Genomic DNA, 27,500 nt, shown 5'->3' with positions numbered 1-27,500 from the left:
TGTCTAAATTGCCTTTATACTAACGTCTGTGTTTCTTCTGGTACTTCTGAGCAGATTTGCCAAACTGCTACTCCGGCTGCCTGCTCTGCGGTCCATCGGCCTGAAGTGTCTGGAGCACCTGTTTTTCTTCAAACTAATTGGAGACACACCCATCGACACTTTCCTAATGGAAATGCTTGAGGCGCCACACCAAATGACATAATGGAAGAGTGCCTCAGATCATCCTTGACAGTGTTTCACAGAATCTCTCTTAAGAACCATGACGCACGTACAGTCTTATGCACAGACCACCTAGAGGGGCCGTGACAGGATGCACCTCAGTGAAGCCTGCTCTATCCATCTAGTCCCATAAACATCTTAACTAACAGTCCAAGAGACATGTGAACTACAAGCAGCTCTGCTTCGGTGCTTCACCCTCGGAAATTTTCGGAATCAAAGTAATTGCATAAGGACCGTTCGTTATGGAATAAGTTATAGGGAAGACGGATTGAAAGAGTCATCACTGGTATGCATCGGGAGGTTACACAAAGTTGGTTCAGTGGATTTAGGAGATAAGAACTTCTAAGGTTTGATGATTTCTTGGTTATTCCTCCTCATGGAGGCCTACCTCTGCATTTAGTTCATGTTCATGATGGTCAAACAGTTTCATCTCAGTAACACATTCATGTCAGTAGTGTTGATGAAATGATGCAAAACTCTGCATTACCTCGTATACGCCTCTCGGTACCACATGACTCCTTTTTCCAACACCTCATCACTGCCTTCCGGTTATGGACTGTACTGTATGTACGTAATATTCAGTGTTAATCGTATGTAATTTGCAAATTCTGAATTCGGTATCTGGAATTCATGGATATGAGAAAGATACAAGAGAAAGCAATGGTTGTATTTCCAGCACTTACTGTTTTTTTGGGTTTGTTTTTTTTGTGAAACAGTGTTGACATTAGCAAGGCTGCCAGAAGTCAGTCCCCACAAGGAGGAAACTGCAGTGTTGTTTGGCGGCGGTAAAAAGTACTTTTCTTTTTGGAAGAGGTATATGAATGACAGAATGGTCTAGCATGAATAAGAAGCAGGTGTGCTCTTGGCCGGACTCAAGTTTTATTCTGAGGAAGAAAAAAAAAAAGATCCATTGTTAGAGTTAAATGTGTAAAATATTTAGCTGTTCGGTTTCTCAATTGTTTTGCCTCTATAATTCATCTCAATTATGTATCAAGCATTTCCAAAGATTTTCAATGGCGTTTATATATATCATCTGATTGATTCCCAGCAAGGCAGCGTTTTTGTGCTACGAAAATATGCAATTAGTTAAGAGAATCCAGATGATGGTCTGGCCTCAGGGATACATATGGTTTGGAAAGAGCTTATTCTGCCCCCTAGTGTTGGATACGTGACAGTGCAGCTTTGACTCCCACTCAGCAGTCCGTCGTTTGGTCAGACCTTGCAACCGTTGCAAAATAACCATTTTTCAGACCTCAGGTTGATGCAATAGCTTAAAACCAGTAAAAGAACATTTTCTCTGTAGTGCTATTAGTCCTGTTGTGCAATGACTTATGTGTTACGATAAGGAACAAACAATACATTGTGATGTTTACCCCAAACATCACTCTACAAAAGAACCTCCAAAATTGCAGACTGAGCCAAGCTGCACTCTACAGTGTTTCTTAGGATAGAGCGTGATGAATCTGGACTGGCTATTGCAGTGACAAGTCTCTGAGCAGTCACCAATCTTTACTGACTCTCAGAGCAGAGGCCACCACTCTCAGGCTCATATTCATATAAACTGCACAGCTACACTACTTTCTTGTCCTCACACAAGAAAAATAAGATTTATCAATGACATTTCTCTCAGATGATGCCCAGGGTGAAATACGAGTTTCTTATTTTTAGCCTAAGTCTTGCCAAAAGCCCCTTATCATCAAATCAATTCTAAAAAGGTCGCACCAGCAAATAGATAACACCACAAAACCTTCTAACATGAATTAGGGCAAGAATTTAATCTGAATCTGGAGTACTCACCTGGCAGGACAAGCCAAACATAACCAGCTTAATCCTGCTGCAGCTATTCGGCAGTTGGTGGGCTTTCCCCCCCCAAAGGAAATCCAGGTAATTGTGTCGGCAAAACATTCGAGATGAGACGGATTTAAAGAGAAATATCTATTTTTGTACAATTGTAATTTTAACATTTTCTTCCAATGCAGTCGTTTCCTTAATTCTATCTACTGAATGTCACAGACAGACAGTTATTGGTGTAAATGTTGATTTTTAAAATGAAGAGGGATCATGTCCCTTTAGAACAGGACTAAGGGAAAGGCTGCCATTAAAACATTCTTCCCCTGTTATTTTGCTATGCTTGTTTCATTGGGCTTCACCTGGAAATTGTGGAAAATCCTTTTTTATATACTAGTCAAACGAGAGTGATTTGATTGTGTATTGTCCTATCATACAATGTTTATTGTTCAAAAGGACTATTAAATAATTCTCAATTCTGCACAGTGTTGTCCTCAATAGAGCTCTAAATGATGAACTAATTACAAGAAGCTTCTTTATACAATACCATAAGAAAACCTTCACATAAATACACTCTAAAATAAAGTATCTATTTTAAAGCTTCCCACACAAGGTCGACATTTTAAGTACAATACTTAGATAGTCTATTTTAACTTAAAATTAAAATAAATGATAAATGTCCACATAAAAAAAACATGAAATTAATATGGTCTCAACACTGATATCCAGTATCGGCAAAAGAGCAAACGAAATTTGGTAAGTGCATAAGGCTTACAAAGCATACGGCCTAAAAGTAAAGGCATAGGGCACACATAACCCTACAAGAACTTAGTAACAGGACAGTTCATTAATGACACAGTTGGCTATTCATTCCTAGAGATCAGAGGGGAGGATAAAGTAATCCAGCCCCTCCTCTTGAACCTACTCCAACTAACTTTCCAACAAAGCTCAAAATCAAAAGGTTTCAATCCTCTAGCAGAACACTCAGCATTGCAGCTCAGCACTGCAGCACAAACAGCATTATAGAGCACTAGGAGCCAGTTCATATGAAAAGATAATCTTAGTAGCAGGATGCTTCTGAGCCCTGATTTGGTACATCATTCAACTGACACAATAGTGTATCCTCAAAGAATGCATGACAGTAAAGACTGTAAAGAAGATTTACAATAGAAAAACAACATATAAGGGGGGGGGCAATACAGTGGGGAAGATTGTCAACTATTCTGAGCAGAGTAGGCCAGCCCATCTCTCAGTTAACCCTGCACTATTCAGCTATCCAAAGCATCATAAAGAATAACAGCAAACACTCCTCACAACTCCTCAGGCGGCAGACGCCAGGCGTCTCTGGCAAAAAAGTCAATGACGCACTCCTCTGCCTTAGCAGTCGCTCTTCCACAGTTTGATGGTCTTGTCGTTCTCCAGAGCTGCAGACGCTATGATGTTCTCGGTGGGATGGCAAGCTGTCGCGATCACCACATCTAGCAAACAACAAAGCACACAGCAGTTGAAGAGGTTTGTGCATAGGCATCCTTTTTTGTTCCTTCTATTATCATTTATGTAGAAGACTGATGTGGAACATCAGTAGCTGGTCTTTACAGTGTGAAAACATTTCATGCTGAAAGCTCCAAAACTACTTGGATAAAAACATACACTATATGTCCAAATGTCTGTGGACACACCTTCTAATGAATGTATTTAGCTATTTTAAAGCTGTACTCATTGCGGCAACAGACGTGCAAATGCACACAAACACATACAGCTTGTCTAGTCCAGTAGAGCCAACAAAATAGTACTCTCTGGAACAGATAAACATGAAGCTATTGGCACCATGCCTAAAGCCAGGCATAGCCAAGACGGCTGTAAACTCCCCGCCCCCCAAAAGAAACAGAATTAAGTTGAACGGTGTTCTCTGGAATGATGATGGTGCTCCATTCAACAGTCTGACCTCACTAACACTTTTGTCGCTGAATCCAATCAAATCCTCACAGCAATGCTCCAAAATAGTAGAAAGCCTTCCCTGGACAGTAGAGACAGTTACTCCAACTAGAGCATGAGAAACTCCTTTAATTTATAATCCTTGATTTCATAAGAAACAATGAATGAGCAGGTGTCTCAATACTTTTGTCCACATGGTGTATGTATGCTTTTGGACTGTGGCAATATCTTACCTGCATGCCCCTGTAATTTCTGGACTATTTCTTTGGTCTGTAGGTTCCAGATGTACACCATGTGGTCTTCAGAGCCTGATACAATCCACTGGATAGAATCAAGAAGGCTTATGTTAATACGTATACAATGGAACTAACCTTGCCCATGTCCAACATGTCCAAATGTAACCACATCTTATAGAATGCTGCATACCTTCCCTCCAGTGACAGAGAAATTGGCAAACACACAGTACTTCTCATTCTTATGTCCAGTGTAAGTCTTCAGACACTGCCAACACAGGTGACGGAGACATACATCAATAGATGAGTCATTTGAGTCACACAATAAGGAGCTGTCAGTACTATAGACTGTTTAGGCATATCAGTTCTAAATGCTAGAAAAACAACCCACCTTCCCTTTACTGTAGTCCCAAAGCTTCAGATTACTGCAGAAGAAACGAATAGAGAGAGTACATTTAAAAGAGAAATTCAATGTTTTTGTACTCTGTAGAATAACTGTACTGCAGGGGCATGGTTTGAGGGAAGGCAGTCACTCACTTATCCAGTGTTGCGGCCAGTATGTATTTCCCATTGGGTGAAAACTTGACAAATGACACAGGAGGGTTATCATCATCTGAAGGCCAGAAAAACAAATCTTACACAGTCTGGCATGCACAAAATGATACTAGTCCTGAACTATAAAGGATTGCACAATACTGGGAAAAAACTGACATTGCAATATTTTTTTTCTGCAATATATATCATGATGTTCAAAAACAAAATACACCTGATTTCACCAGAAGTCAGTGACCCAACATGCCATAATACTAATAATGGCCTCTGTGTATTCAATATAGGGTTACAAAAATACCTGCCTCTGGTAAATGGGAACAGTGTGAATTTTCATTTTGTATAATCAGCAAAAATGTAGAATTTATGACTTAATTTGACATTGCACAAGACAGACTATTGCGCAAAAGCACATTGTGAAATAACAATGCTGAGACAATATGTTGTGCAGGCCTAGAATAACTATATAACTATGGCAAAGATGATACATGATATTTATTTTCTGCATCAGTAGCAACAGATTAAAAGCTACTATATTCAGATACAGTCCCATACTTAACACAGCGATTGTTATTCAAACTGTGCTTCACTTCATCCAATTAAACCGGACTAATTACACTGTTTGTAATGAAATGTGTGTATAACAACAAAATGTAAAATGAATGTATGACATTCATGAAGTATAGTCACATACCAATAAGTGTCTTCAGACACTGTCCTGAAGTGGAGTCCCACATGCGGCTGAAAATCATACATGCAACCGTTCATTTAAAACACAAAAGATTTTCATAAGACAAGAAGATTATTGAACCAATAAGTGCAGAGGATCTCAAACTGGTCCTTAATGACACACAGATGGTCCTACATTTTAGAGTGCAAAAATCTGGACCTCATGGGGTTCCCTGAGGATTAGTTTGAGATCCACTGTCTCAGTAAACGGGGTTCCCAGAGTCTTACCAGAGGCCATCATAGCTACTGGACACAATTAGAGAGCCATCTCTGTTGAAGTGAACCTGGAGAACATCGAATAGAACCAGTAATAAGTCATAAGAGTGTTCATTATTTCATCCAGACGTTTATTTTGTTTACCACTTACAGCAGAGACGGGGTCAGAGTGGGCTGGGAGGGTCTTCAGACACTTGCCAGTCTTTACATCCCAAATCCGCACACTCTCATCAAACTGACAACACACACAAAGACAAACCCCAATTTAACTTTTTTACGGCAAATGCAGATGAAAGCCTGCGAGTCAGAGCTCAATATAAGGCAGTACGCACCGATCCAGACACCACCAGATTCGACTGAGGGTTGAAGTTACAGCAAAACACATAGTTGCTGTGGCCTTTCAGTGTCTTCAGGCATTTACCCTTACATAAAACACAGGGCAGATAAACATGAGTCTCTGTTGCAATATCCAGCCGAGAGCTTCATTTGTTGTCAAAATTAGATGTACTCCTTTGAATCACAGTGATGACTCAATGAGCAACATTGACAACACAATTCTATTTTTAGCATCAATGAAACCATGTGGTATTAATGGCAACAGCATCAAACCAGGGTTTCTGTTTACGCAAGCACTTACTGAGCCCATGTCCCAAATTTTCAGAGTCTTGTCATCCGAAGCAGACACCAAAAGATTCGAGTCTGAGGACCAGGCCACATCTGATATCCCCTAACAGATCACAATCAGACAAAAACAATTCAAACAGGGAACAAATTAGTCTGAAGTATAATGGAAACACATTGATCAGGATTAGACAAATGCAACAACACTTAGGAATGTAATAGGAGATAAGACTTACAAGTTTGTGGCCAGAGAAAGACTTCTCAAATTTTCCATCAAACGCACCCCATATCTTGATGAGTTTGTCAGCCGCTGAAAAGAAAAAAGAAAAAAAACAAAGAAAAAAAAACAAAACAAAACCAAAAAAAAAAAACAAAGGTTAATGCCTCTGGACTGAAATAATGCAGATTTACTTACAGAGAAAAGCAGCACAAGCCTCCTGCAAAAAAACCCTACTAAACCATTATTAGAGCCTCTGTTTACTGGCTTAATTAAAAATAGCTTAACCATAATTAAATTACTCACTGCAGCCTGCTCAGAACTGCAAGGGCATGTCCGATCCCAGAATGATTGGCAGTGGCCATTGTTTGCATGTTTTAATAAAGTGCTGCGACTTCATGACTTTGATTCATGTATTCACTGAATCTGAATGATATCCAATGTTTTCAATTATAATTTTAAAATAAAATGAGAAGTCTCCTTGCGCCTATCTCACAGCACAAAACTACAATTTCACCTTAAAATAGCACCACAGTCACATTTGGCCTCCTGTAAGCTCATTTACTGGACAATTCCAGTAAGAAGCTGAGGAATAACTCCAGCCTTGTTGGTCAGTCTATTCATACTTTTTCCTTTCTTTTCTCTCCCCCCATTGGCTGAGCCGCCCCCTGCTGTCTGCTTGCCCGCTTTGTGGTTGGCTGGATACTGTTGGATGCTGTCCCGCTGAAAACCCCTCAAAAAAAAATTTAGCTGCGCTCCTTCTAAACCCCTTGCGTTTTTTCCTTAACCTAGGATGGTGTGGAAGCAGGTGAGATGAACTAGTGGAATTAAAGCTGATTGCTACATTACGTTTGAAGCTCAGCACAGAGGCTGAACGCACAGGAAGGCATCAAAGTAGGTGATGTAAACATATTACTGACTCTGACTGGTTCTTGGCCGATCTGATGGGCCAAATTTATTCCCACCCAACTTAAATCCAACAGAAGAAAACTAAAGTTTTATAGAAAAAAATGTTCTAAAAAAATTCTCCAGAGAAAAGGCCAACATGCGTTTCTGTTCAGGGCTTTAACACAATAGAAAAATAAAAAAACAAAGAAATGGAGTAACTCTTACATGAGCTGGCCAGCCATTCACCATTCGGGCTGAATTTGACGGAGGATATTGCTTTAGTATGTCCCGCAAGTGTGAACTTCAGTGCATAGTTTGGCTTCACTGGAGCAGGCTAGAAAGAAAAGAGTTACATTTTTAGTAGATAAATGGGTGAACAAGTATCTTACTTGTCATATTAGTCGCAGCCTGTAGTGGAATAGTTTTGCATATTTCATACAACAATTCCTTTGAAGGTACGAGCCAGATCTAAGTCTAAGGCCAACCTTCATTTATACAACTTCTTGTTGCAGTTAGGGGTGGCAAACATGACAATATTTTATCATGTTGTGATAAATTATTTTATCTTGATACAGAATATGCTATTATGAGTATATCAGGGATATCGTCAGTACTTAAAGAGCTCTGTAATTAATCCTGTTTAACTGGACGGAGCAGGGAAAAAATGAATAAAAAACACTGTGCCTAACATGGGAGGGTATTTTGTCTGCATGTCAAAATATCACAATAACTACAGTGTATTGTGAAAATGTCTTTACATGTTGTGATAACATTTTATCCTATCACCTAGCCCTGGTTGCAGTTCAGTACAAGTTATTCATTTCTCAGGGGTATTATGATCAGATGAGATGCAAGACAATCCACCAGCATAAGGAAGAATACAGCAAATGAAAGCAGGATAAAAAGAAAAGCCATGGAGAAAATTAGACCCAAGACCTTGTGTTCATCCATGAGGTAGAGGAGAAAAATCAAGCGCTGAGTTTGGGGTTTCTTAGATGGCGAAAAGCAAAAAATGCAACTGAACGTTGGAGGTGTGGAAGATTCTTTTTGCAGATGTAACTGAAAAACTGTAAGAATGAAGAAGCTGTAATAAAGGTAAAGGGTGGACCGACTGAATACTAAAACACCTGAAGTATTTAGTTGCTGGTGCTTCTGTGTATTTATTATTCTCTGATGCTGAAAAATGAATAACTTATTCTTAATGGCAGATTTGATTGGAAATTGATGAAGGGTGGTCTGTGGCATTTGCACAGTGCTGTATGGTGTACCTTAGTGGCTGGCGCTGATGATGAATGAGTTTTATTTGTTTCACTGTCTGGTTTCTTTTCTTCTGTTGCCATGACTGCAGCTCATCAGACACTCTATGACAAAGAAATACAAGTCATACAGCAACTGTCCAGACTAGCAGAGAAGAAATGCAAAGATATACAACACTGCCTGGGAAAACAGAAGATGTGAATAGTCCATCACAGTCAAAAAAGATCCAAATGCCCAAAGTTTGTAGACACCAGCTCAAAGCCACATTATATATATATATAATAACAGTTGTGTACGTCCCCTCTAACCAATGCATTTGGCTACTTTAAGTTGCACCTACTGCTGACACGAATGTGCAAATGCACACCTACAGCTTGTCAGGTGCCTGTAAAGAAGAACTGCCAATAAAATTGGACTCTAAAGCAGACAAACATGAACCTACTGACAACATGCCTAATGCCAGGTGTGAGTTAGAGGGCTATAAAGCCACCCTCTGTACTAAGCGGTGGAGCAGCACAAATGTGTTCTCTGAAAAGATGCTTCATCCAAAAGACGCTCCAGCCAAAAGGTGCTCCATCAAATACTTTTGGGATGAGATGGGGAGTAGGGCATAAAGTGGGGTGGTGATCATCCAATGTCCTGACCTCACCCTTGTTGCTGAATGCAATCAAATCCTCATAGCAAATCCTGGACAGTAGAGACTTTGCTTTGACAAAAGCAGGATAAGCTGGTTCTAATACCCTTGATTTCAGAAGAAACAATGAATGAGCATGTGTCCAAATACTTTAGTCCACATAGTGTATTAATATAGAGTTTGTCCCACTTTGCTGCAGGGCCAGGCCCTACTTTTCTGGGACAGCCTTAGATCAGGGGTTGATTATTGGTTGATTAGTTATGGATCACAAATGCCACTCAAACCCATTCCAAAAGGTATTGGATGGAGCACCATTGCCCCAGTGAATGCAGTTGAGCTGCTCCTCAGCCCAATACTGTGGGGAACTGATAACCAGCTTTTTTACTCCAGAACATCCCATTCTAATGTCAATGCATTTCCAGGAAGATTATTCAAGCTGTCATTGCACAACTGAGCACCTATGTCAGCAAGGGGTACACTGTAAGGTACACTCATTGAGAACTTTACTAGGAACACTACACTAATGCTGAGTAATGTCTCCATTTGCTCTTAAACCAACCTTTTGGTGACTGGAAAACCCACTGAAGAACACTGAACTCTTTGTCATGTTCATGAAACCAGCCTGAGGTGACTTTTGCTTTGTGACATAGTTCATCATCATGCTGGAAATAGCCGTTAGATAATAAAGGTCATAAAAAGATGCACATGGTCAGAAACAATACTCAAATAGGCTGTGGCCTTAATCAATAATTAATTGGTATTAATTGGCCCCAAGCATCACAAGAAAACATTCCCCACACTCTTACATCACCTCAACCAGCCTGGACTGTTGACAAAAGGCAGGTTGGGTCAATAATCTGACCCTACCATCTGTGTGCCTCCGCAGAAATCGAAATTCCTCAGACCAGGCTGTTTTTCGTCTTGAATTGTCCAGTTTTGATGAGGCCCACTGCAGCTTTTGCTTTCTATTCTTGCCTGACACTAGTGGCCTTCTGCTCTTGTAGCCCATCCACCTCAAGGTTGAAAGTGCTGTTAAGATGCTTCTGAGATGCTTTTCTACTCACCACAATTGTGTGGTAAATACAGAGTGGTTATTTCAGTTATCGTAGTCTCTGTAGTCTTTCTCTCAGCTCGAACCAGTCTGGCCATTTTCCTCTCTCACCAACATGGCGTTTCCGTCCACAGAACTGCTTCTCTTTAATGCACCACTGTACTGGACAAATCCCAGGACATCAGCAGCTAGACAATACTCAAACCTGTCTGACACTCACCATCATGCCATGTTTAAAATCACAGAGATGACATTTTTGTCTCCATTCTGACGGTTAATGTTAATGTTACCTGAGCTGCTGTGTTGCACTACAAGAGAAGGTGTACATGTGCTTCTTATGAAGTGCTTGGTGAGTGTATACACAAACTAACAGATGTATCCTGCCTTTGGAGTAACTGTCTATATTGTCCAGGGACGGCTTTTTACCACATTTTGGAGCATTGCAGGTAAGATGGTCTAAATGCATTCAGCAGTAAAGAGCCTTAGTGAGGTCAGGATGTTGGATGGTCACCACCCACCTCATCCCAAAAGTACTGAATGGAGCACCAACCATCATTCCAGAGGACAGAGATCCACTGCTCCTCAGCTCAATGTTGGGGTGTTATACCACTCTTGCCCACGCCTGGCATGAGACATGGTGCCAATAGGTTCATGTTTGTCTGCTTGATTGAGTCCTATTCTATTGGTAATACTTCTCTACAGGGACTAGACGTGCATTTGTGTGTGTATTTGCACGTGTGTCAGCAATTAGTGCAATTTCTATAGCAGAATGCATTCATTAAAAGCGGTGCCCACATTTGGACATATAGTCTATGTGTGTGTGTGTGTGTGTGTGTGTGTTGGGGCGAATGGTCGTAATGCACGGAAAGTAGGTCTAGCTGCTTCCACACACTCACTTGGACCGCTGGTTGTTTTGGTGCGAGCCGTGCCAACTGGACCACCTGGCCGGAGTGTGTGAGCTACCTACGATTTAGACACAGTGAACATTCATCAATTAAAGGCGTCTCATCATTCACAGCCATGTTACAGCTTTGACTAGATCTGTTAGTACTTCAGCACGACAACCTACTCAGCTAGCACGGCTAATAACATTAGCCAGTCGCCGACTACCCCGCCGTACTTCCGTGCTCTAGTCAACAGCCCCTCAACGCTGTTCAGATGAGCGACTAAGAAGGAGATGGTCTTACTTACTTTAAACGTTTAACATAAAGTCGTGTTCGCGAATTAAAACGAACTAGAAAACACGCTTTAGCTAGATAACTTTCAAAGCAGACCTATCTAACAGCTATGTAGAAGTGTGGTGTGTTGGGCGCATGCGCAGTGTGTTGACAACATGAAATACCGGCGTGTTCGCCGAGATGGTTAACAGGCCTGTGTGTTTCCCTCTTATCTCATCAGCTGTTGAGCCAAAAACAGAACCGCAGCCCCGTAATATTTCACAGACTATAGCTAGATAATAATAACGCGTATATTAAAACCGAGCCGCATTTATGATGAGGTGATTGCAGTTTTTAGGGTCAAGACTGCCACTAAAGTGCATCTATATAGTGCAATTTCCAGCTATATCTCATTATAAGTTTATATGTTATGACAATAAATTGTAAAAATGTGTGGCCTTTGATAGTGTACGTTTATATATACAAATAATTACCATAATGCTGTACACTAGGCGGATTTTATGTTTATTTGTAGCTATGTTTCCTTTCGGAAGCAGAACTAGATATAATAGAGACTGTTATTTGGAGACTTTTAACGGTGAAATGTTGAAGGTTAGTCAGAACAGCACCTTTACAGGAGAAAAAAAAAAAAAAAAAAAAAAAAAAAGCAAACAGACGATCCCTTTGAACTGGACTGCTCATGTGAGTGAACGGCTGGTGCGGCAGTGCGCCCCCTGCCGCCCGCCGCGCTCATGTCACCCAAACACTAGCTACCAGTCAGGACCACAATACAGTGCGACAGTGCGCATGGGCAAAACACTAACCAACTAGTGTCGACCCCAGCCGTCTATTATGCTCCTTCGCTGCAATAAAAGCTACCCGAAAATCTGCAAGGAAAACGCTGCCGGAGCTGCTTGGAGTGAAAGTAATAAAAGTGTATCATATGTATTTACGGTTCGCGCTTTTGGATCGGGGTTTGTTGTCAGTGTAGGGTGCTTCTTTTGTCGGGAATACACAACTGAAATGTAGCTACCAAAGCTTGCCTCCTCTCACAGAGTGGAGCTGATGCACCGCGCTTTCCAACAATATAACAAAGCGGGGGTTTGTTTTCCTCACTCGTCATTTCTCTTCATCGTGATCCTAAATCGGTTTGAAGCCGTTTCCAGTTTTCCGGGGGAGATCTCTGTCAGCCGTAGAGCTAGATCGTGGCGAAGCTCGGTAGATTTTCAAATTGGCCCGCTAACGAGCTAGCTGGCTGCACAGCATGCACACAATGGCTATCGTTGTGGGAAGATATGGAGGCTCCGGTTAGCCACAGCGCGCTAAGCTACGAGGGATACACGGCATTTCCACGCTCGATGCACATCTTTACCGTAGCCCGCCATCTTTTTAAAGAAGTTGGTTTCAAGGCGAGCTCGGTTGCTTCACGTTTGCATGCGGTGGAGGCTCTTTCTTTACCGAAGCGTTTCTGCTCGACGTCCGCGGATCTAGCTAATTTTATTCTCTGTAAGCCAATCGGATTCACGCAGCGCTTCGGTGTTTATAACCCGGGCGTGTTTTCTTAACCTACAGATCACGAAAATCCTATGAATCCTATGAATGAACCTCTTCTAAGCACTTCGTGACATCTAACAACTTTTATTCCCTAGAAATGTGATCCGCTTTTATTTACAGTCGCCAGACCGTGCCTGTGTCCATCACCAGTTCCATGTTCAAGCTGTGGTGGTCTCTGATTTATCCCACTAACAGCTGCTCTTATGAGTTTCGCTCTGTGTTGATGGCACACCCACCGGTGAGAAGAGGCTGGCAAGATGTTTCACTGGTGTTTAAATGTGTAAATGTGTTTGCTGTGGTTTTACTGGGCTGGTTTGCCATGTGTATGAGCTTGCTGTGTGTGTAGGAAACAGTCAACAAAGTTATACACTGATCCATGTGTTTGTATGTAAATGGCTGTGATTCTGTCCTAAATGGTCTCTCAGCATTTGAGAAGTTGTGAGGTTTTTGCTCAGAAGTCAGGGATGTGCTGTGTTGCCCATCACATGGGCAGTGATGGGCTGTCACACTGTATGCATTTTAGTTGGAGCAGTATTGACATGTTGTTTACTCATGGTCTCTGAGTCGCATCGGTCATGTTTACATCTGTCTGATCTTTAATTATGTATTTGTATTGTTTCCTGGAAGATGGTTGGTTGATTTTTGTTGTATTTCTAAACATTTACATTGAGCATATTTCTCTATAATGCATCCGTTTCCGTTTTGCATCAGGATTTACGATCAATTTCCACGTTTCTAGAAGTGTTTGTGGACTGACGTGTAACACACATTACCCTGTTGTTTCCTGATCGCATTTAAAATATATAAAAAGCTGAATCACTAGTCTTAATTTTTCCCTCAAGATTTGGATTCGGCCTGGTTCATCTTTAAGACATCTACAGTGTTGGACATGCAAAATGTGTGCCTTTTGATGCACCGGTTGTAAGAGAACCACGACACTTGAGGCAGTCTTTGAGCATATTGTTGACGTCCCACCAAAACCGTGTCTCTCTAAAACAGCAACTTTACAAGACGAGGAAAACTCCTGTGTCAATGTAAATATTTTCATTTTGGAGCGTTTCTGTTGGTCCACACGTCTCATAATGTAAAGAACAACTGCCAGATTTACAACATGTCAAAAAAGGGAAAACATATAGTACCAGTATTTGCTAAATATGGATTCTTTACCGTCTTTAAAGTCTGATTAACTCTAATCTCCTGCCTGCCATACGTTGAAAATTCTGGTGTGTATTTGTTTTTTGGTTAGTAACTCCCATCTCTGAAGTAACATGAGGTTCTTGATGTTTTCTGGCAGCGTGCTGACACTCAGGTCCTGAGATGGGATGTGTGTATCGAGGAGGGAGTAAGGAGAAGATAGAGGAACGCAATAATCACTAAACTCCTAAATCCCTAGACGTCAATCAAGCGACTTCCTCCCCTCCGCTGTTCAGAATGGCGGCGGTCACGTCTCCCACCCAGGCTCCTCCCCCTATCGTCAACCCCCCTCCGCCTGAAGTTACGAACCCCAACAAGCCTGGCCGGAAAACTAACCAGCTACAGTACATGCAGAACGTGGTGGTGAAGACTCTATGGAGGCATCAGTTTGCCTGGCCCTTTTACACACCTGTGGATGCCATCAAATTGAATCTTCCAGTAAGTGAAACCCACGCATGTTCTGTCAGTTTGCCCTATTCATGCCCCTCAAATCACTGTTTTGCTTACTTGTCTTGTTGTTATTGATCTAAAGGACTACCATAAAGTCATCAAGAACCCAATGGACATGGGAACAATCAAGAAGAGACTTGAGAATAATTACTACTGGACAGCTGGTGAATGCATGCAGGATTTCAACACTATGTTCACAAACTGTTATATCTATAACAAGGTAAAGGAAGCTAGACTGTTTGCACTTTTGTTTATCTGTTAGACAATCAGTGTGTTCTCAGGACAGCGTGCAAAAATCTAGTGTGTTCACTGCTTTATTAGCTACAAAAATGTTCCTGTCTTTGTTTCAGCCTACAGATGACATTGTCCTCATGGCTCAAGCCTTGGAAAAGATTTTCCTCCAGAAGGTAGCACAGATGCCCCAGGAGGAGGTGGAACTACTGCCACCACCCCCAAAAGGCAAAGCGCGCAAGCCTGGGCCACCCCCTAGTTCCTCAGGTAAACCTCCCTAAGCTTTACTGGAGGAGGAAATGGACCCCAAAATGTTTCCATGATGTTATTTTTTGCTGTGAGATGGGTTTGGATTTAACAAATGTTTGCTGTACATCTTATGTCTCTTACTTACTGTGTGTTAAATACTGATATTTGTGTGTTGTGCCTCATTCAACAGGAAGCCCAGGCTGAAACACTCCTATACTGTAACTTTTAGTTTTTTGTGACATTATAAGTTTTTTTTTATTATTATTCTAATTTTGTTCTGAATTTTGTAGTTCATCTTCCCTTTTAGGCTGTGTGTCCATTACTACATGAGCTCTTATTGCAAAGGAAGGAAAATTTGGTGTTTCATCATAAGGGCCCTTTAAAGAAAGGTCATATCCGTACACTCAGTGGATGATTGATTCGGTTTACGTTAGTGGGTTCACAATTTGACAATTTCAGAATGTATTGAACAGATTTTAAATGAGGAAAACTTTGTGTAATAAGCCGCTGATGAGGCGAGACACTGCCTCTAATCTGAGAGTTTGTCATTTGACCTTGAAGGTTTAGGTATGGGTTAAGCAGACTGTCTTGGGGCTGGTGTCCTGGACTACACAGCATTCTAAATGATTAATTATTCTCCATTAAAAGAACAATGTAGTGCAAGACTGTTTTAATCATGTAGTTACATTATACACTGATCAGCCATAACATTAACACCACTGACAGGTGAAGTAAAAACATTCATTGTTTTCTTCTACAGCGGCATCTGCCAAAGTTTGGGCAGCAAGTGAATAGTCCGTTCTTGTTGATAATGTATTAAAAGCAGTGAAAATGGGCAAGCATAAGAATCTAAGCCACTTCGACAAGAGCCAAACTGTGCTGGCTAGATTGCTGGGTCAGAACATCTCCAAAACATCAGGAGGCAGGTCTTGTGGGGGTTTTCTGCTTTGCAGTGGACAGTACATTCCAAAAGTGGTCCATTAAAAAGGACAACCTGTGAACCAGCCGCAGGGTCATTGATGTGGTCCATGGAGGCTCCACCTCACGTCTTACAGGACTTAAAGGATAAGCTGCTGACGTCTTGGTGCCAGATACCACAGGACACCTTCAGAAGTCTTGTGGGTTCCATGCTTTAAATAGTCAGATCTGTTGTGGCAGCACAAGTGGGGGGCCTACTCAATATTATGCAGATGCTGATATTATGGCTGGTCGGTGTATGGCATAATAATAAGATAATTACAATAATGCTTTATTTTTGTTAGAAAGTAAATAGATAAAGGGAAATATTGAAAAGGTCTAAATTTAAGTGATTTTATTTATAAACTACGGTGGAAAATGAGTCTCAGTACACTAGGCATAGGCCAGCCTAAAATATATATGTAAATGGCCAACATCATGAAAAGCCAAATTAATTTTTTTAGGGTGTTATATAAGCGTTGTTACACTCTTAAAATATACTACTTCCTTTCACTCCTCAGTCCATACTGGCCATATATAGAAGCTAAAAATGCAAAAAACTATTTGCCATGTCCTGAAAATGTATAAACTTGCTTATTCTTCCTTTTTTCAATGTACACTTAAGTTATAACGAGTGTTTGAGTGTTTATTGTAAGCCTGGGCTGTTTTTTAGAGGACAAAATAGAGAAGTTGTTTATGTACGAATATTAGTTGGAAATGCATGTTAGCAAACCAACCTGTTTCATTGTAAGAGAAGTTGAAAAATGGTCATGTAAGAATGAATGGGAAACGTTTTCATATTTTGGTTCATAAACTCATGCAAACATGCATTGCTTAAATATGAAATACTATTATAGCATTTGTGTTCTTATCACTTCTAGTGAAGCCTTTATACCTTCTTCTGCTTCTTTCTATAACTTGTCCGACAGAAAATCAGCAAGCTTTGGCGATGTCCTCCGCGTCCCCGTCCTCGTCATGTCCGAGCTCCCCTCCACAGCTGCCCCAGACTCCTGTAATAGCAGCCACGCCTGTGCCAACCATCACCTCCAATGTCCAAGCTGTGCCTCCTGCTGCGCCCATGCTCCCGAGCGCACAGCCCGTCGTCAAAGTAAGACCGTCGCCTGAGCTGTGGGAACAGGAGTGTTTTGCATTGTGACGGGAAGCTTTCCCCCTCTGTTGACTGTGCTTCAAATCAATAGCAGCAAAATATCAGCCTGAAAGAGCAGTTTTTGCCCCCTAGATTTGATGCTCAGAAGCTGGTTTGACCTTTTATCAGGGCATTTGTGCAACAGATTTAGAAACAATTCTGGGATATTTCAATGAAAAAGTGCTTTGTTTTTGTATTATTCATCTGTGTGGCTGAATTATCCAGTGACTTCTTAAAACTTGTCTCATGGATTAGTCTGTCAGACCACTGTGGTGTCTACACAGGCACTAAAACCATATTTCATGAACAGTCTCTGAATAGAAAGCATAGAAAAACAGAACACATCAGATGTTGTAATGTATTTTGGTCTCGTATTTGAAATTTCATCCATATATTTTAAAACTTTTATGGGCTTTTTGCCTTCAGCCCTGCTTCAGATTCATAGAGAGCCGTGAAATGATGCATTTTGGGTTTGTTTTGTTCTTACATTAAAAAGCTTTAGCCCCTTTTGGCATAATTTGCCATCGAATGAATTAGAGATGTGCCATTCATTTGAATCAAATTTCTGTAGTTTTTCATTTTGAAAAGGGGGACTGCTGCCACTCTCTCCCCAAGACACAGCACGGCAAGAGATTATGGTCATGTCAAAATATTTGTGAACACCTATTCTATTTAGTGCACTCAGCTACTTTAAGTTGCACTTATTGCTGACATAAATGTACAGATGTACACACATAGCTTGTCTAGTTCCTGTGGAGAAGTATTGGCAGTACAATAGGACTCTATGGAGCTGATAAACATGAACCTATTGCCACTGTGCTTCTCATCTTTTATCACTGCTCATGAGTTTCCATGTCCATTTGTTTGGCTCCAGAAGAAGGGGGTAAAGCGGAAAGCAGACACCACCACGCCCACCACCTGCGCCATCACTGCCAGCAGAGGTGAATCTCCAACCGGGATGCTGGATTCCAAACTCAGTAAGGTCATCTCCAGGCGTGAGAGCACTGGCCGCCCCATCAAACCCCCCAAGAAGGACCTGGAGGACAACGAGCTGCTCCAGCAGGGCAATAAGAAAGGCAAGCTCAGCGATCATCTTAAATACTGCGACACCATTCTGAAGGAGATGTTGTCAAAGAAGCACGCAGCCTACGCCTGGCCCTTCTACAAGCCGGTGGACGCAGAGGCCCTGGAGCTGCATGACTACCATGAAATCATCAAGCAACCCATGGATCTCAGCACTGTCAAAGTACGTCTCAGTAAACGTGTCTATTCCAGTGAATCCCTTTGATATCTCTGTCAAGAGTTGACATGAGCCAAAAACTTCTGACCTCGGTCACACTTCTGTTCTGTGTTATGTTATTTTATTCTTTTTGTTCAATCTTTTTACCCTCCCGATATCCAATCCAGCATTTTCTGATCTACATCTAGATGTTTCATTACTAATTAAAGAGCTTGCAGAGATTGCCTGACACATTATGCCACTCTTCTAGAAAAAGATGGACGGCAGAGAGTACCCAGATGCCCAGAGTTTTGCAGCAGACGTCCGGTTAATGTTCTCAAATTGCTACAAATACAATCCGCCTGATCACGAGGTCGTTGCCATGGCAAGGAAACTTCAGGTGGGTGCTCTTTTCTTCTCTTTTCTAGATGAACAAAATTATAGCACGTTTAAAACTTGACAGCACATCTGACAGCACAAGTGGAGTTTGCACTTCGCTCGCACGCAAGCCAAAAAAAAGCAACAAGCTGTGTCTCGGGGGTGGGGGGGGGGGCACATCTATTGCATTGTGATTTACATGGGAGCATATTTTGAGATAGAAAGAATACTTAAGTTCAGTTTGACTTTTGCCAAACCCAGAGGCATTTTTTATAGTAACAACGAAAGAAGAAGAAAAAATAAATAAATCGCACAAACTCACTTCCCCAGCAAACTGTGGCATGTGGTCTTAAGCTGGCCCAAAAAGAGTCCTTATGAGTCTGCTACGCTCCGGAAGACCTAAGAGCCCTGATGCAAAGCCCATCTATGGCTGAGATGAGCTGACATTCAGAATCACTCAGTGGGAGCTCTGAAAGCCTCTGAGTCGCAGTATAGGATCACTACGTCAGCCGCCACAATAGTCTTTTGACTCACTCCAGCAGCGGGCCTGGAAAAAAAAACTGAACCCAGAGATGTAGCATCCCTCCATCAGCCAGCCCAATAACCCTCCAAAACACAGCATACAGTTGCTCCAGCAGCCAACCCAGCAAGCTTCCCGGACCATAACGTAGAGGCCCTCTAGCGTCCAAGGCAGCTGGTCTGGAGGACCTTCACACAGCCAACAAATGTACAAAGAACAGACAACAGCGCAGAAACGAACAAAAAGCGGCAGCTGATGTGTGCCTGGGAACTTGCATCCAAACAAACTTACTTTGTCACACACACTGCACAAAAAAAAACAAAAAACTACACATTTAGAAACAGGTCCAATATTTACAAGTGATTTACCATACCATAGGTGAAGTCACTCGATTTTTTTCTTTTAATAGTTTCCATTGCAGCTCTGCCCAGGTCCATCCACAAACTATCTGCTACTTCTTTCACAACCTTCTCCACCGTTCCACATTTACACGCTCCGATTAAGTACCCACAGTCTAAGATGCCTTCCATAGATTTCCATATATTCAAATCCCCACTAAGAGCGTACTGTTTCAGTTCCTCTCCCCCAACAAACTCCTCAATCTAACAGTCCCATTTGCTCTACTGACAGGACGTGTTTGAGATGCGCTTTGCTAAGATGCCGGATGAGCCCGCCGAGCCGTCGTCCCCTGGGGCGGGCTCGGCAACGGCGGTTGTGAGCAAGAGCACGGGCAGCAGCGAGAGCAGTGCCGACTCCTCCAGCTCTAGCTCCGACTCTGAGGAGGAGCGCGCCACCCGCCTGGCCGAACTGCAGGAACAGGTGAGTGTCCCGCAGGTGGGTGCTGCCACTCACAACCAAGATCCAAAGCATGGGTGGAGGGGACAGGCTGAAGTCCCTCCCCCCCCCCCAACTTTACCCCCTTACCTCCCCACCCTCAATATACCATGTAAGAGCCATTGGACAGTTTTTTTTATTTTTGTTTTTTAGTTTGTTTGATTTTTGTTGTTGTTGTTTGTTTTGGTTTTAAAGTTCATAGACTGCCCGTTTTGACCCAGAACTGAAAGTTTAACCCTCTACCGCCTCTGCGTTATGTGTTGGCATCTTGGTACATTGGGTTGCATGCAGTACAATACCAAAGACTGATTTTTCCAGATCAGTAACTGTTTGTGTCACACGTATGCTTTCATATAAATCTATATATATTTATTTATTTATTTATTTATTTAATTAATTATAGTCTTGACGTATTCTGATGTTGTAGTATTCTAAGATTTAAGAAAATAAATAAATATCCATCTATATATTTTGAGAATGACCATTTTATCCCACTTTGGCTTTTTTTTTATTTTTATTTTTTTTTTTACCAGCAAATCACTAAGGAGCACCCGAAGGGTAACAGGGCGGGGGAAAAAAACGGGTGTGCCAAACATTTTCAGGTGATTTATGTTTTTACTTCCCGGTCCCCACCTCCCCACTAACCCCTCCATTTGAATTTTTTGTTGTTAGCACATGGTTAAGTGAGCGGTAGAGGGTTAAGATCGTACCTATAATTGAGCTGGGCAGTCATCTCCCTCAGTGAGCCTCTGCTTTGCCACTCAGCTTGCCTTTTCGTTCTGCTTCCTGCTCTGCTCTACGATCTGCTGAATGACATTGATTGGCATGTTTTCTGGGGTGGTGTGGTGGATTTTATTTTTTATTTTTTTATTTATATATTTTTTTTTGGTGATTTGTTTTACTTTTTTTAATATTTTTCTTCCCCCCCCCTCTCCTGTGCAGGGTGTCGCAATTCACAATTCTTCTTAGTTTATTTAAAGTTATGTTTTGCTAAGATAATTAATCAGATAAAAATTACTATTGGACAGATGTTTAGATTTGACTGAGATTTCAAACTGATAACTGATGAATTTATTGAACATCAAAAAGTGTAATATTTAGTCCATGCTAGGCTGCCACTATAAAATATCTGCATTTGGAATCCTCTACAAATAAATGTGAAGCCCACATCACACCAGACATGGCAAACAGTACACGCAAAAATACTTTTTGGGTTTTTTCAATGACTGTAGGAAACACAGACAGTTCAGTGTCTCTCAAAAACGAAGCAACCACAGGTCTAGTGTCTGTCTGGTTGCAGTCTGATGTATAGCTCCGCCCACATGTTTAAATGACAAAACAGCCCATTTTCCATCTAATTTTCTGCTTTTTAATTGTCTTTCCATCTCTGGTGTCTAATTCTGACAGTCCTAGACAGTTTTAAACCCTTACTCCATTATATTGTAAGAAGGGGGGTTATACTTGGCTGGAAGAGGACCTGTATCGCACCCTTTCTGTACATTACATCGAGTAGCTGAGTTGTAGCGGAAATTGCATAAACGCCGGACAGTCTGGGAACCCAGGGGTGAAATCCGCTCTGCTTTTGCACTGTAAGCTCAATGAAGGCGGTCTGAGACGCGCTTGATCTGGGAGAAGGGGACGGGTCTTCCAAATTATTAGGCGAGTCTAGCTCCACCTCTGGCCACTACAGTGCAGGCTGTGGTTGCAGATTTAACAATGTGGCGGGCAGTTTTGGTGTCCATGTTTTCTACAGTCATTGGGTCTATTTTTCTAGGCGGAGACCGTACAAAAATGTTGTGTATTCCGTGTTCTTGTTAAGTGTACAATCAAAGCCAGTTAACAGATCAATAAACATCTATATTTGAAATCACTGAAGCCGTAAAAATAAATAATTATTTATATTCCACAACAATGAACTATTGCCATCTAATGCTGTACACAAAACCACTAAGTAGCTTACAAACTTAAGATCAAGCTTATTTTTTTAGATTAGATGTTAAGTTAACTTAAGCGATACATGAAGTGTAAAGACGTCTGTAGTTTGTTTTCTCGTAAAGGAAACTGCTTTAGTTTGGTGTGAAATAACAAGCGCTGTGGAGGTATTCCGCTGTACCATGCTAGCCGCACCACTTCTGAGGTGAAGTGAGCTTTACAGCATCAGTGATGTACATTACTCGTAACAGCGATCACAGATTTTGACCCACATTGTTCATATCGATATTATTGCTATTATTTAGACAGAAATCTTAATATAAGACCAAACTATTATTTATGAACTAGATATTACATAATATTTTCAGTTATATGTTTCTATATTTCTAGCATTGAAGACAGCGGGAAGTCTTTACATAAAAACCTAGAGGTCAAGTTTTTCCAAACCCCCCACCAAAATTAGTTTATAAAACTCTGAAACTAACTAAGTGTTTTTTAGTTTAAACCATTGGAGTATCACTTTAATTGCTGCATAAAAATGAAGACTTCTTCATACGCCATTCATGTTGCTTGGGGGCTGTTATTTGGGGGGGGGGGGTGTAAGGGGAGAGTCAAAGTGTAATGTCATTCATTATCTTTTGACGCCTATTTCCCTCATCACTTGGTCTTGCCATCCGTCCCTGCGCAGCTAAAGTCCTCCTTCCAGCCTGTAGCAGCTGTGCAGTCAACCTCTGTCTCCCCGCTAGCTAACCAGCCCCGTTCCCCTCTCTCCCCAGCTGAAGGCTGTTCATGAACAGCTGGCCGCTCTGTCGCAGGGCCCCGTCAGCAAGCCAAAGAAGAAGAAAGAGAAGAAAGAAAAGGAGAAGAAGAAGAAAGACAAGGAGAAGGACAAAGACAAAAGCAAGGCCAAGGCGGCGGTGGTGGAGGAGGAGAAGAAGACCAAGTCGTCGCAGCCGAACAAGCCAACTCAGCCGAAAAAGACTTCAACCAGGAAACCCAACAGCACATCCACTACCAGGTAATTCTTCTGTATTTATTTAATTACTTTTTTTACTTTTTTACTTTTTGTTTTCTTTTTTCTTTTGGACTGGAAAGACAGTCCCCTCTATTAAGGGGCACATATCTCCTATACTGTTAAACCTGGCTTAAAAAAGGCAACCTTACTGTTGAGCATGTATTACCACAGAATGCACTGTACCACCACGACTGATGCCAACTCCATATAGCACCAACAATAAAGGACATCCTCAGCTCTGGAACGCTGATCAGTTACAGGACTAAAAACCCGTATCTGGTGTTAATTGTGTTAAACCCCCAATAATTAACTAACTGTTGGATTTAATTCTTATCAAGACTCATACAACAGTGAGTTCTGGCCACGCGAGCTGATTGCTTGAGAGGCGTTCTAATAGTGCTGTTATTTCGGCATAACAGCAGTTGTGTTTGTTTTTTTAGTTTTTTTTACCCACAAACACGATCACTCTGCTGAAGGCCGTTAAACCAAGCAGTAACATGAGTGCCCTGAGCAAAAGAAAACACAACTGACCTAAAAGGACCTGAAGGACCTTTTAGACAAGAGTACTGTGAATGTCTGAAAAGACAAGAATACACAGAAAAATACAAACCGGGAAGAAGCAAAACTGAGTGGGAGACTGCGTTTATTAGTTGGAGAAGGAGCTGCAGGCTCTTCAGTGAGTGAGTGAAGTTTGTTACTGTGACGTAGCAACAAGCTTGTTAAGGAACTATAATTAGCTGGAAGGAGACACTAACATATATTAGCAAATAAGTTAGCCACAGGTTATACCATACATGGTTATACCAGAGTCCTTCGGTGCACATCCCTTACTTGAGGTCGTACAGTGTGGTGTGCGCCAGACGCTAAACAGAACTCCCAATCACCTCATTCTGTTCTGAGCCCTCCCCTCAGACTGCGACTGAGCCTGATCACTACCGTGTTTGTCGTGAGCAATACTGCAGTGTTGAAGCTCAACTGAAACGTTTAATTCCACAGGCAGCCGAAAAAGGGTGGCAAACCTGGTGCGGCAAACTACGAGTCCGATGAGGAGGAGGCTCTTCCCATGTCGTACGATGAGAAAAGGCAGCTCAGCTTGGACATCAACAGGCTGCCGGGCGAAAAGCTTGGTCGTGTGGTGCACATCATCCAGTCGCGCGAACCCTCACTGCGTGACTCCAACCCGGACGAGATCGAGATCGACTTTGAAACTCTCAAGCCTTCCACGCTGCGCGAGCTGGAGCGCTACGTTAAGTCCTGTTTACAGAAGAAGCAGCGCAAACCTTTACGTAAGTTCTACCTCGGGTGTTTAAGTCATGTATTGTGTGTCTCTCTCTCTCTCTCTCTCTTTTTCGATCTCTCTGACCTGAACTCAGTTTTTCTGCTGCAGACAAAACTCCTGTCTGGCTGCTGACAGTGCTCTGAAAGCTAATTTGGCCCGCAGTATTCCCACTGCTGAATATGGGGGCACTCCCTTTCTCTGCTGTGTTGCATGACTCTTTGGTGGATTTCCTCTCCACTCTTTTATTTAGATTAACACCCCCCCCCTCTTTTCCCCACTCCCCAAAAAACACCAAAGGCTTAAAAAAAGCATCACTGTTATTGTTGAAATATCTGAACTAACCTCAGAGAACAGATTTAATGGCTTTTTAGGCTGCCAACTATTGCTACTGTTCTTCTTAGTGGCCTACTGTTCTAGAATCAGTACCCTAGTTAAAGTAGTAGTGTGCACTAGTTCATTGATAACCTAGAGTTTAGATGCAATTGAGTAGATCAATAACAGTTACAGAGTAGCAGAGTGCTTTTTGCTGCTTGTTGCCACGGCGGCGGAGTGCGAGACTGACCCGGGACTCACTGGTCGCCGCTGTGTGTCTCCTGCAGCGGGCACTGGGAAAAAGAGTGCCAAGACTAAAGAGGAACTGGTTCAGGAAAAGAAGAAAGAGTTAGAAAAGAGGCTGCAGGACGTGAGCGGACAACTGAACAACAACAAGAAACCGCCCAAAAAAGGTACCTGTGTGGCAGTGTGTGGACAGGTGCCCGAAAAAAAAAACAAAAAAACAAAACGGGCTGGTCAGGCAGGAGGGTAGACGGCAGGGCTTTATCTATGTTGCAGTGTTCCTTCTTTTCTTTATTTATGTATGACTGGGTTTATGTTATCCTAACGTGAGGGCATCCTAGCCAACCCCGTGCTCATAACTCGCCCTTAGTACTGAATTGCCGATTCTTTAGATTAGCCAGGACTAGAAGGTAGAAGAGAAGTCAAAAGCAGCCAACAGCCTGGATGAGTGTGGCCTGTATGTGTCTTGATGCAACTCGTACTGACTCGGTGTCTCTGGCTGCTTGGAAGGCGCGTGCCGTACTGTTTGTTCTGTTCTGTCACGATTAATGCTTTTGCTCTGTGTGCATGTCTATCGTCTTAACATACAATCACATGGGTGGGCAAGGGAACAGGGCTAACGGTGCTTCCTAGGGGGATCTATAATCACTCATTTATGGACCTTTTGTTTTCTTTTCGTCACTGGAATATGAGCCACTCTCTTTGCCGTCCGCACGGCGCTAATCTCATCTTCTTGTGTCCAGCAGAGAAGGCGGGGTCAGCGCCAGGGGGTGGGCCGTCTCGGCTGAGCGGCAGCAGCAGTTCTTCCGACTCGGGCAGCAGCAGCTCCAGCGGCTCCAGCTCCGAGAGCAGCGACTCCGACTGAGCCCTTCAGCCGGCCCTGTCCCTCACTTCAGCCTCCTCCATTTTCTAATGAGTAGTGTGTGCTGTCCTGATAGTGTCTCACTCGAAGACCTGTTACATAAAGAGTTAGAAGCATCGCTAAAGACAGAGGATATTTTAAAAGAAGCTGTTGTAGGAAGCCCTTTGGCTCGGACAAAGGAAAGTATGGGGGGGGGGGGGGGGTAGTTGATGGTAAAAGAGTGTCGAGGTTTATTTTGCTGGCCCTCAAAGGGAAACACCTGGTATCACCAGTTAAAAACAAACACAAACAAACAAAAAAAAACAAAAAAAAGATATATATATTTTTTTGTTTTCGAACATGTCAGTTGTGGAGATCAAAACAGTTGTGTATAGGAGTCCTCTTCGTTTTCCCCCAGGTGGTTGCTCGATAGAGCCAAATGGAAAAAACACATTTTAATGGACAAACTGGCAAATGCTTGGCTCTGTATCGGTGAGTAGCCTCATCGAGTCTGAAGGTCTGAAGGAACAAGCAACTAACTTTTCTCTTTCTGGTGTGGTGGTCATGTAAGCATGGCGTTTTCAGCTCATTCCAGATTTCTTTTACAGGTAATGATGCGAATTGTTGCCGTTTTTTTAAAAAGGACTTATTTATTTTTCATCTGGCGAGGCGCAGGTCTTGCCTTTCACTTGTTTTTTGGTTTTTGTTTTGTTTTGTTTCCTTTTTTGGATTCATTTATTACAGATGTATCAAAAAAAAATCCACTCAAAAACAAAACAAACCAAAAAAATCTGTATCTAAATTTGGCGCATCATGACAAAGTGGACTGAACAGGTGATGCTCCGTGCCGTACCATGGGCTGCGTCTTTCTCCCTAAGTGTCAGTATAGTGTTGGAACCTGTACTTTGAGAGGCCTACGTGTAATCCACAGTCGTTTCGGTTACTTCAGCGCTGTAATTTCTTTCCTCCAGGTGCTTGTCTCTCATCGTCAGTATTTGGTGTATAATTTTGTCACATTGTTTTTAAACTATTTTACATTCAAATGGGTTTGTTTTATATCTCATTTGTCTTTTGAGTACTCCCTTTTTCTTTTTTTTCTTTTCTTCCGCCAAACCACCCCCCACTGATCTAGTACACGATTTGCCCTTTACGAGTTCCCTTTACCCAGCTTCTTCTAGAAGCCTTCATATTCTCAAGTCCAATCAGTGGACAATCTCAGCCAGGGATGACCTAAAATGCATTATTTAAAATATGAGCGTAATTGGCGGCTCTCTTCTTCTTCTCTGGTTTGGATGAACTGTAGTGGTCTGCCAGTAGTCTTGCCACCATGATTTCTTTCCTGAGAGAAGGATGATGATGATGATGATGATGATGATGATGATCTCCTAGTGCTTCAAATGGCAGTACAAACAGGACATCACTGTCTGGAAAAGGAAGCTTATGTTTAGTGATATCCAAAGTATTACAGCTAATGTATTTTTCTCTTATTTTATTAATAATGTTTTTAATGACTTCATCTCTTTTGGAATACTGTATTAAATGCTTTGAGTGGTACTTAAATGCTTCTTCGCAGAACGTGCTGGAATATTTTCTTGCCGTGTCCTTGTCGAATTGGTTAACTGGTTAAACTCTAACACATGAATGTAGTATG

General features: G+C 42.0%; 3 protein-coding genes across 16 annotated transcripts in view; 2 read left to right on the top strand and 1 right to left on the bottom strand.

Annotated features, from left to right (window-relative positions):
* The window catches only part of rxrab (retinoid x receptor, alpha b), a 60,542-nt gene extending 58,054 nt beyond the window's left edge, over positions 1-2,488 (top strand). For all 3 annotated transcript variants that reach the window (XM_072665179.1, XM_072665178.1, XM_072665180.1), the window contains one exon: positions 55-2,488. In XM_072665179.1, the coding sequence (XP_072521280.1) occupies positions 55-202 (148 nt within the window). In that variant the 3' untranslated portion in view covers positions 203-2,488. The remainder of the gene's footprint in view (positions 1-54) is intronic.
* Positions 2,104-11,642, bottom strand: LOC140542271 (WD repeat-containing protein 5-like). Of its 3 annotated transcripts, XM_072665181.1 has the most exons (15): positions 11,407-11,642; positions 11,234-11,300; positions 8,664-8,756; positions 7,621-7,729; positions 6,527-6,600; positions 6,307-6,396; positions 6,002-6,091; positions 5,821-5,904; positions 5,682-5,737; positions 5,419-5,465; positions 4,713-4,788; positions 4,567-4,600; positions 4,369-4,443; positions 4,176-4,263; positions 2,105-3,485 (listed from the first exon to the last, which is right to left on the bottom strand). In XM_072665181.1, the coding sequence occupies exons 3-15, from the start codon at positions 8,733-8,735 to the stop codon at positions 3,385-3,387; spliced, it is 996 nt and encodes a 331-aa protein (XP_072521282.1). In that variant the 5' UTR covers positions 8,736-8,756; positions 11,234-11,300; positions 11,407-11,642; the 3' UTR covers positions 2,105-3,384. The 3 variants fall into 3 exon arrangements, with proteins under 3 accessions (XP_072521284.1, XP_072521283.1, XP_072521282.1); XM_072665183.1 differs by lacking the exons at positions 11,234-11,300; positions 11,407-11,642 and adding an exon at positions 10,351-10,520 and having other exon boundaries at positions 2,104-3,485; XM_072665182.1 differs by lacking the exons at positions 11,234-11,300; positions 11,407-11,642 and adding an exon at positions 9,846-10,168 and having other exon boundaries at positions 2,104-3,485.
* A 628-nt stretch (positions 11,643-12,270) lies between these two features.
* brd3b (bromodomain containing 3b) lies at positions 12,271-25,975 on the top strand. 10 transcript variants are annotated; one of them, XM_072664389.1, is made up of 13 exons: positions 12,271-12,419; positions 14,343-14,680; positions 14,775-14,912; positions 15,043-15,190; positions 17,059-17,237; positions 18,154-18,522; positions 18,767-18,895; positions 20,024-20,212; positions 20,761-20,829; positions 22,936-23,177; positions 24,171-24,460; positions 25,053-25,178; positions 25,752-25,975. In XM_072664389.1, the coding sequence occupies exons 2-13, from the start codon at positions 14,480-14,482 to the stop codon at positions 25,871-25,873; spliced, it is 2,202 nt and encodes a 733-aa protein (XP_072520490.1). In that variant the 5' UTR covers positions 12,271-12,419; positions 14,343-14,479; the 3' UTR covers positions 25,874-25,975. The 10 variants fall into 10 exon arrangements, with proteins under 10 accessions (XP_072520490.1, XP_072520489.1, XP_072520486.1 ...); XM_072664388.1 differs by having other exon boundaries at positions 12,273-12,419; positions 18,151-18,522; positions 25,755-25,975; XM_072664385.1 differs by having other exon boundaries at positions 12,273-12,419; positions 18,151-18,522.
* The last annotated feature ends 1,525 nt before the right edge of the window (positions 25,976-27,500 follow it).

Source organism: Salminus brasiliensis, chromosome 20, assembly GCF_030463535.1.
Source record: "Salminus brasiliensis chromosome 20, fSalBra1.hap2, whole genome shotgun sequence".
NCBI lineage: Eukaryota > Metazoa > Chordata > Actinopteri > Characiformes > Bryconidae > Salminus > Salminus brasiliensis.
This window is presented reverse-complemented; position numbering and strand designations above follow the sequence as displayed.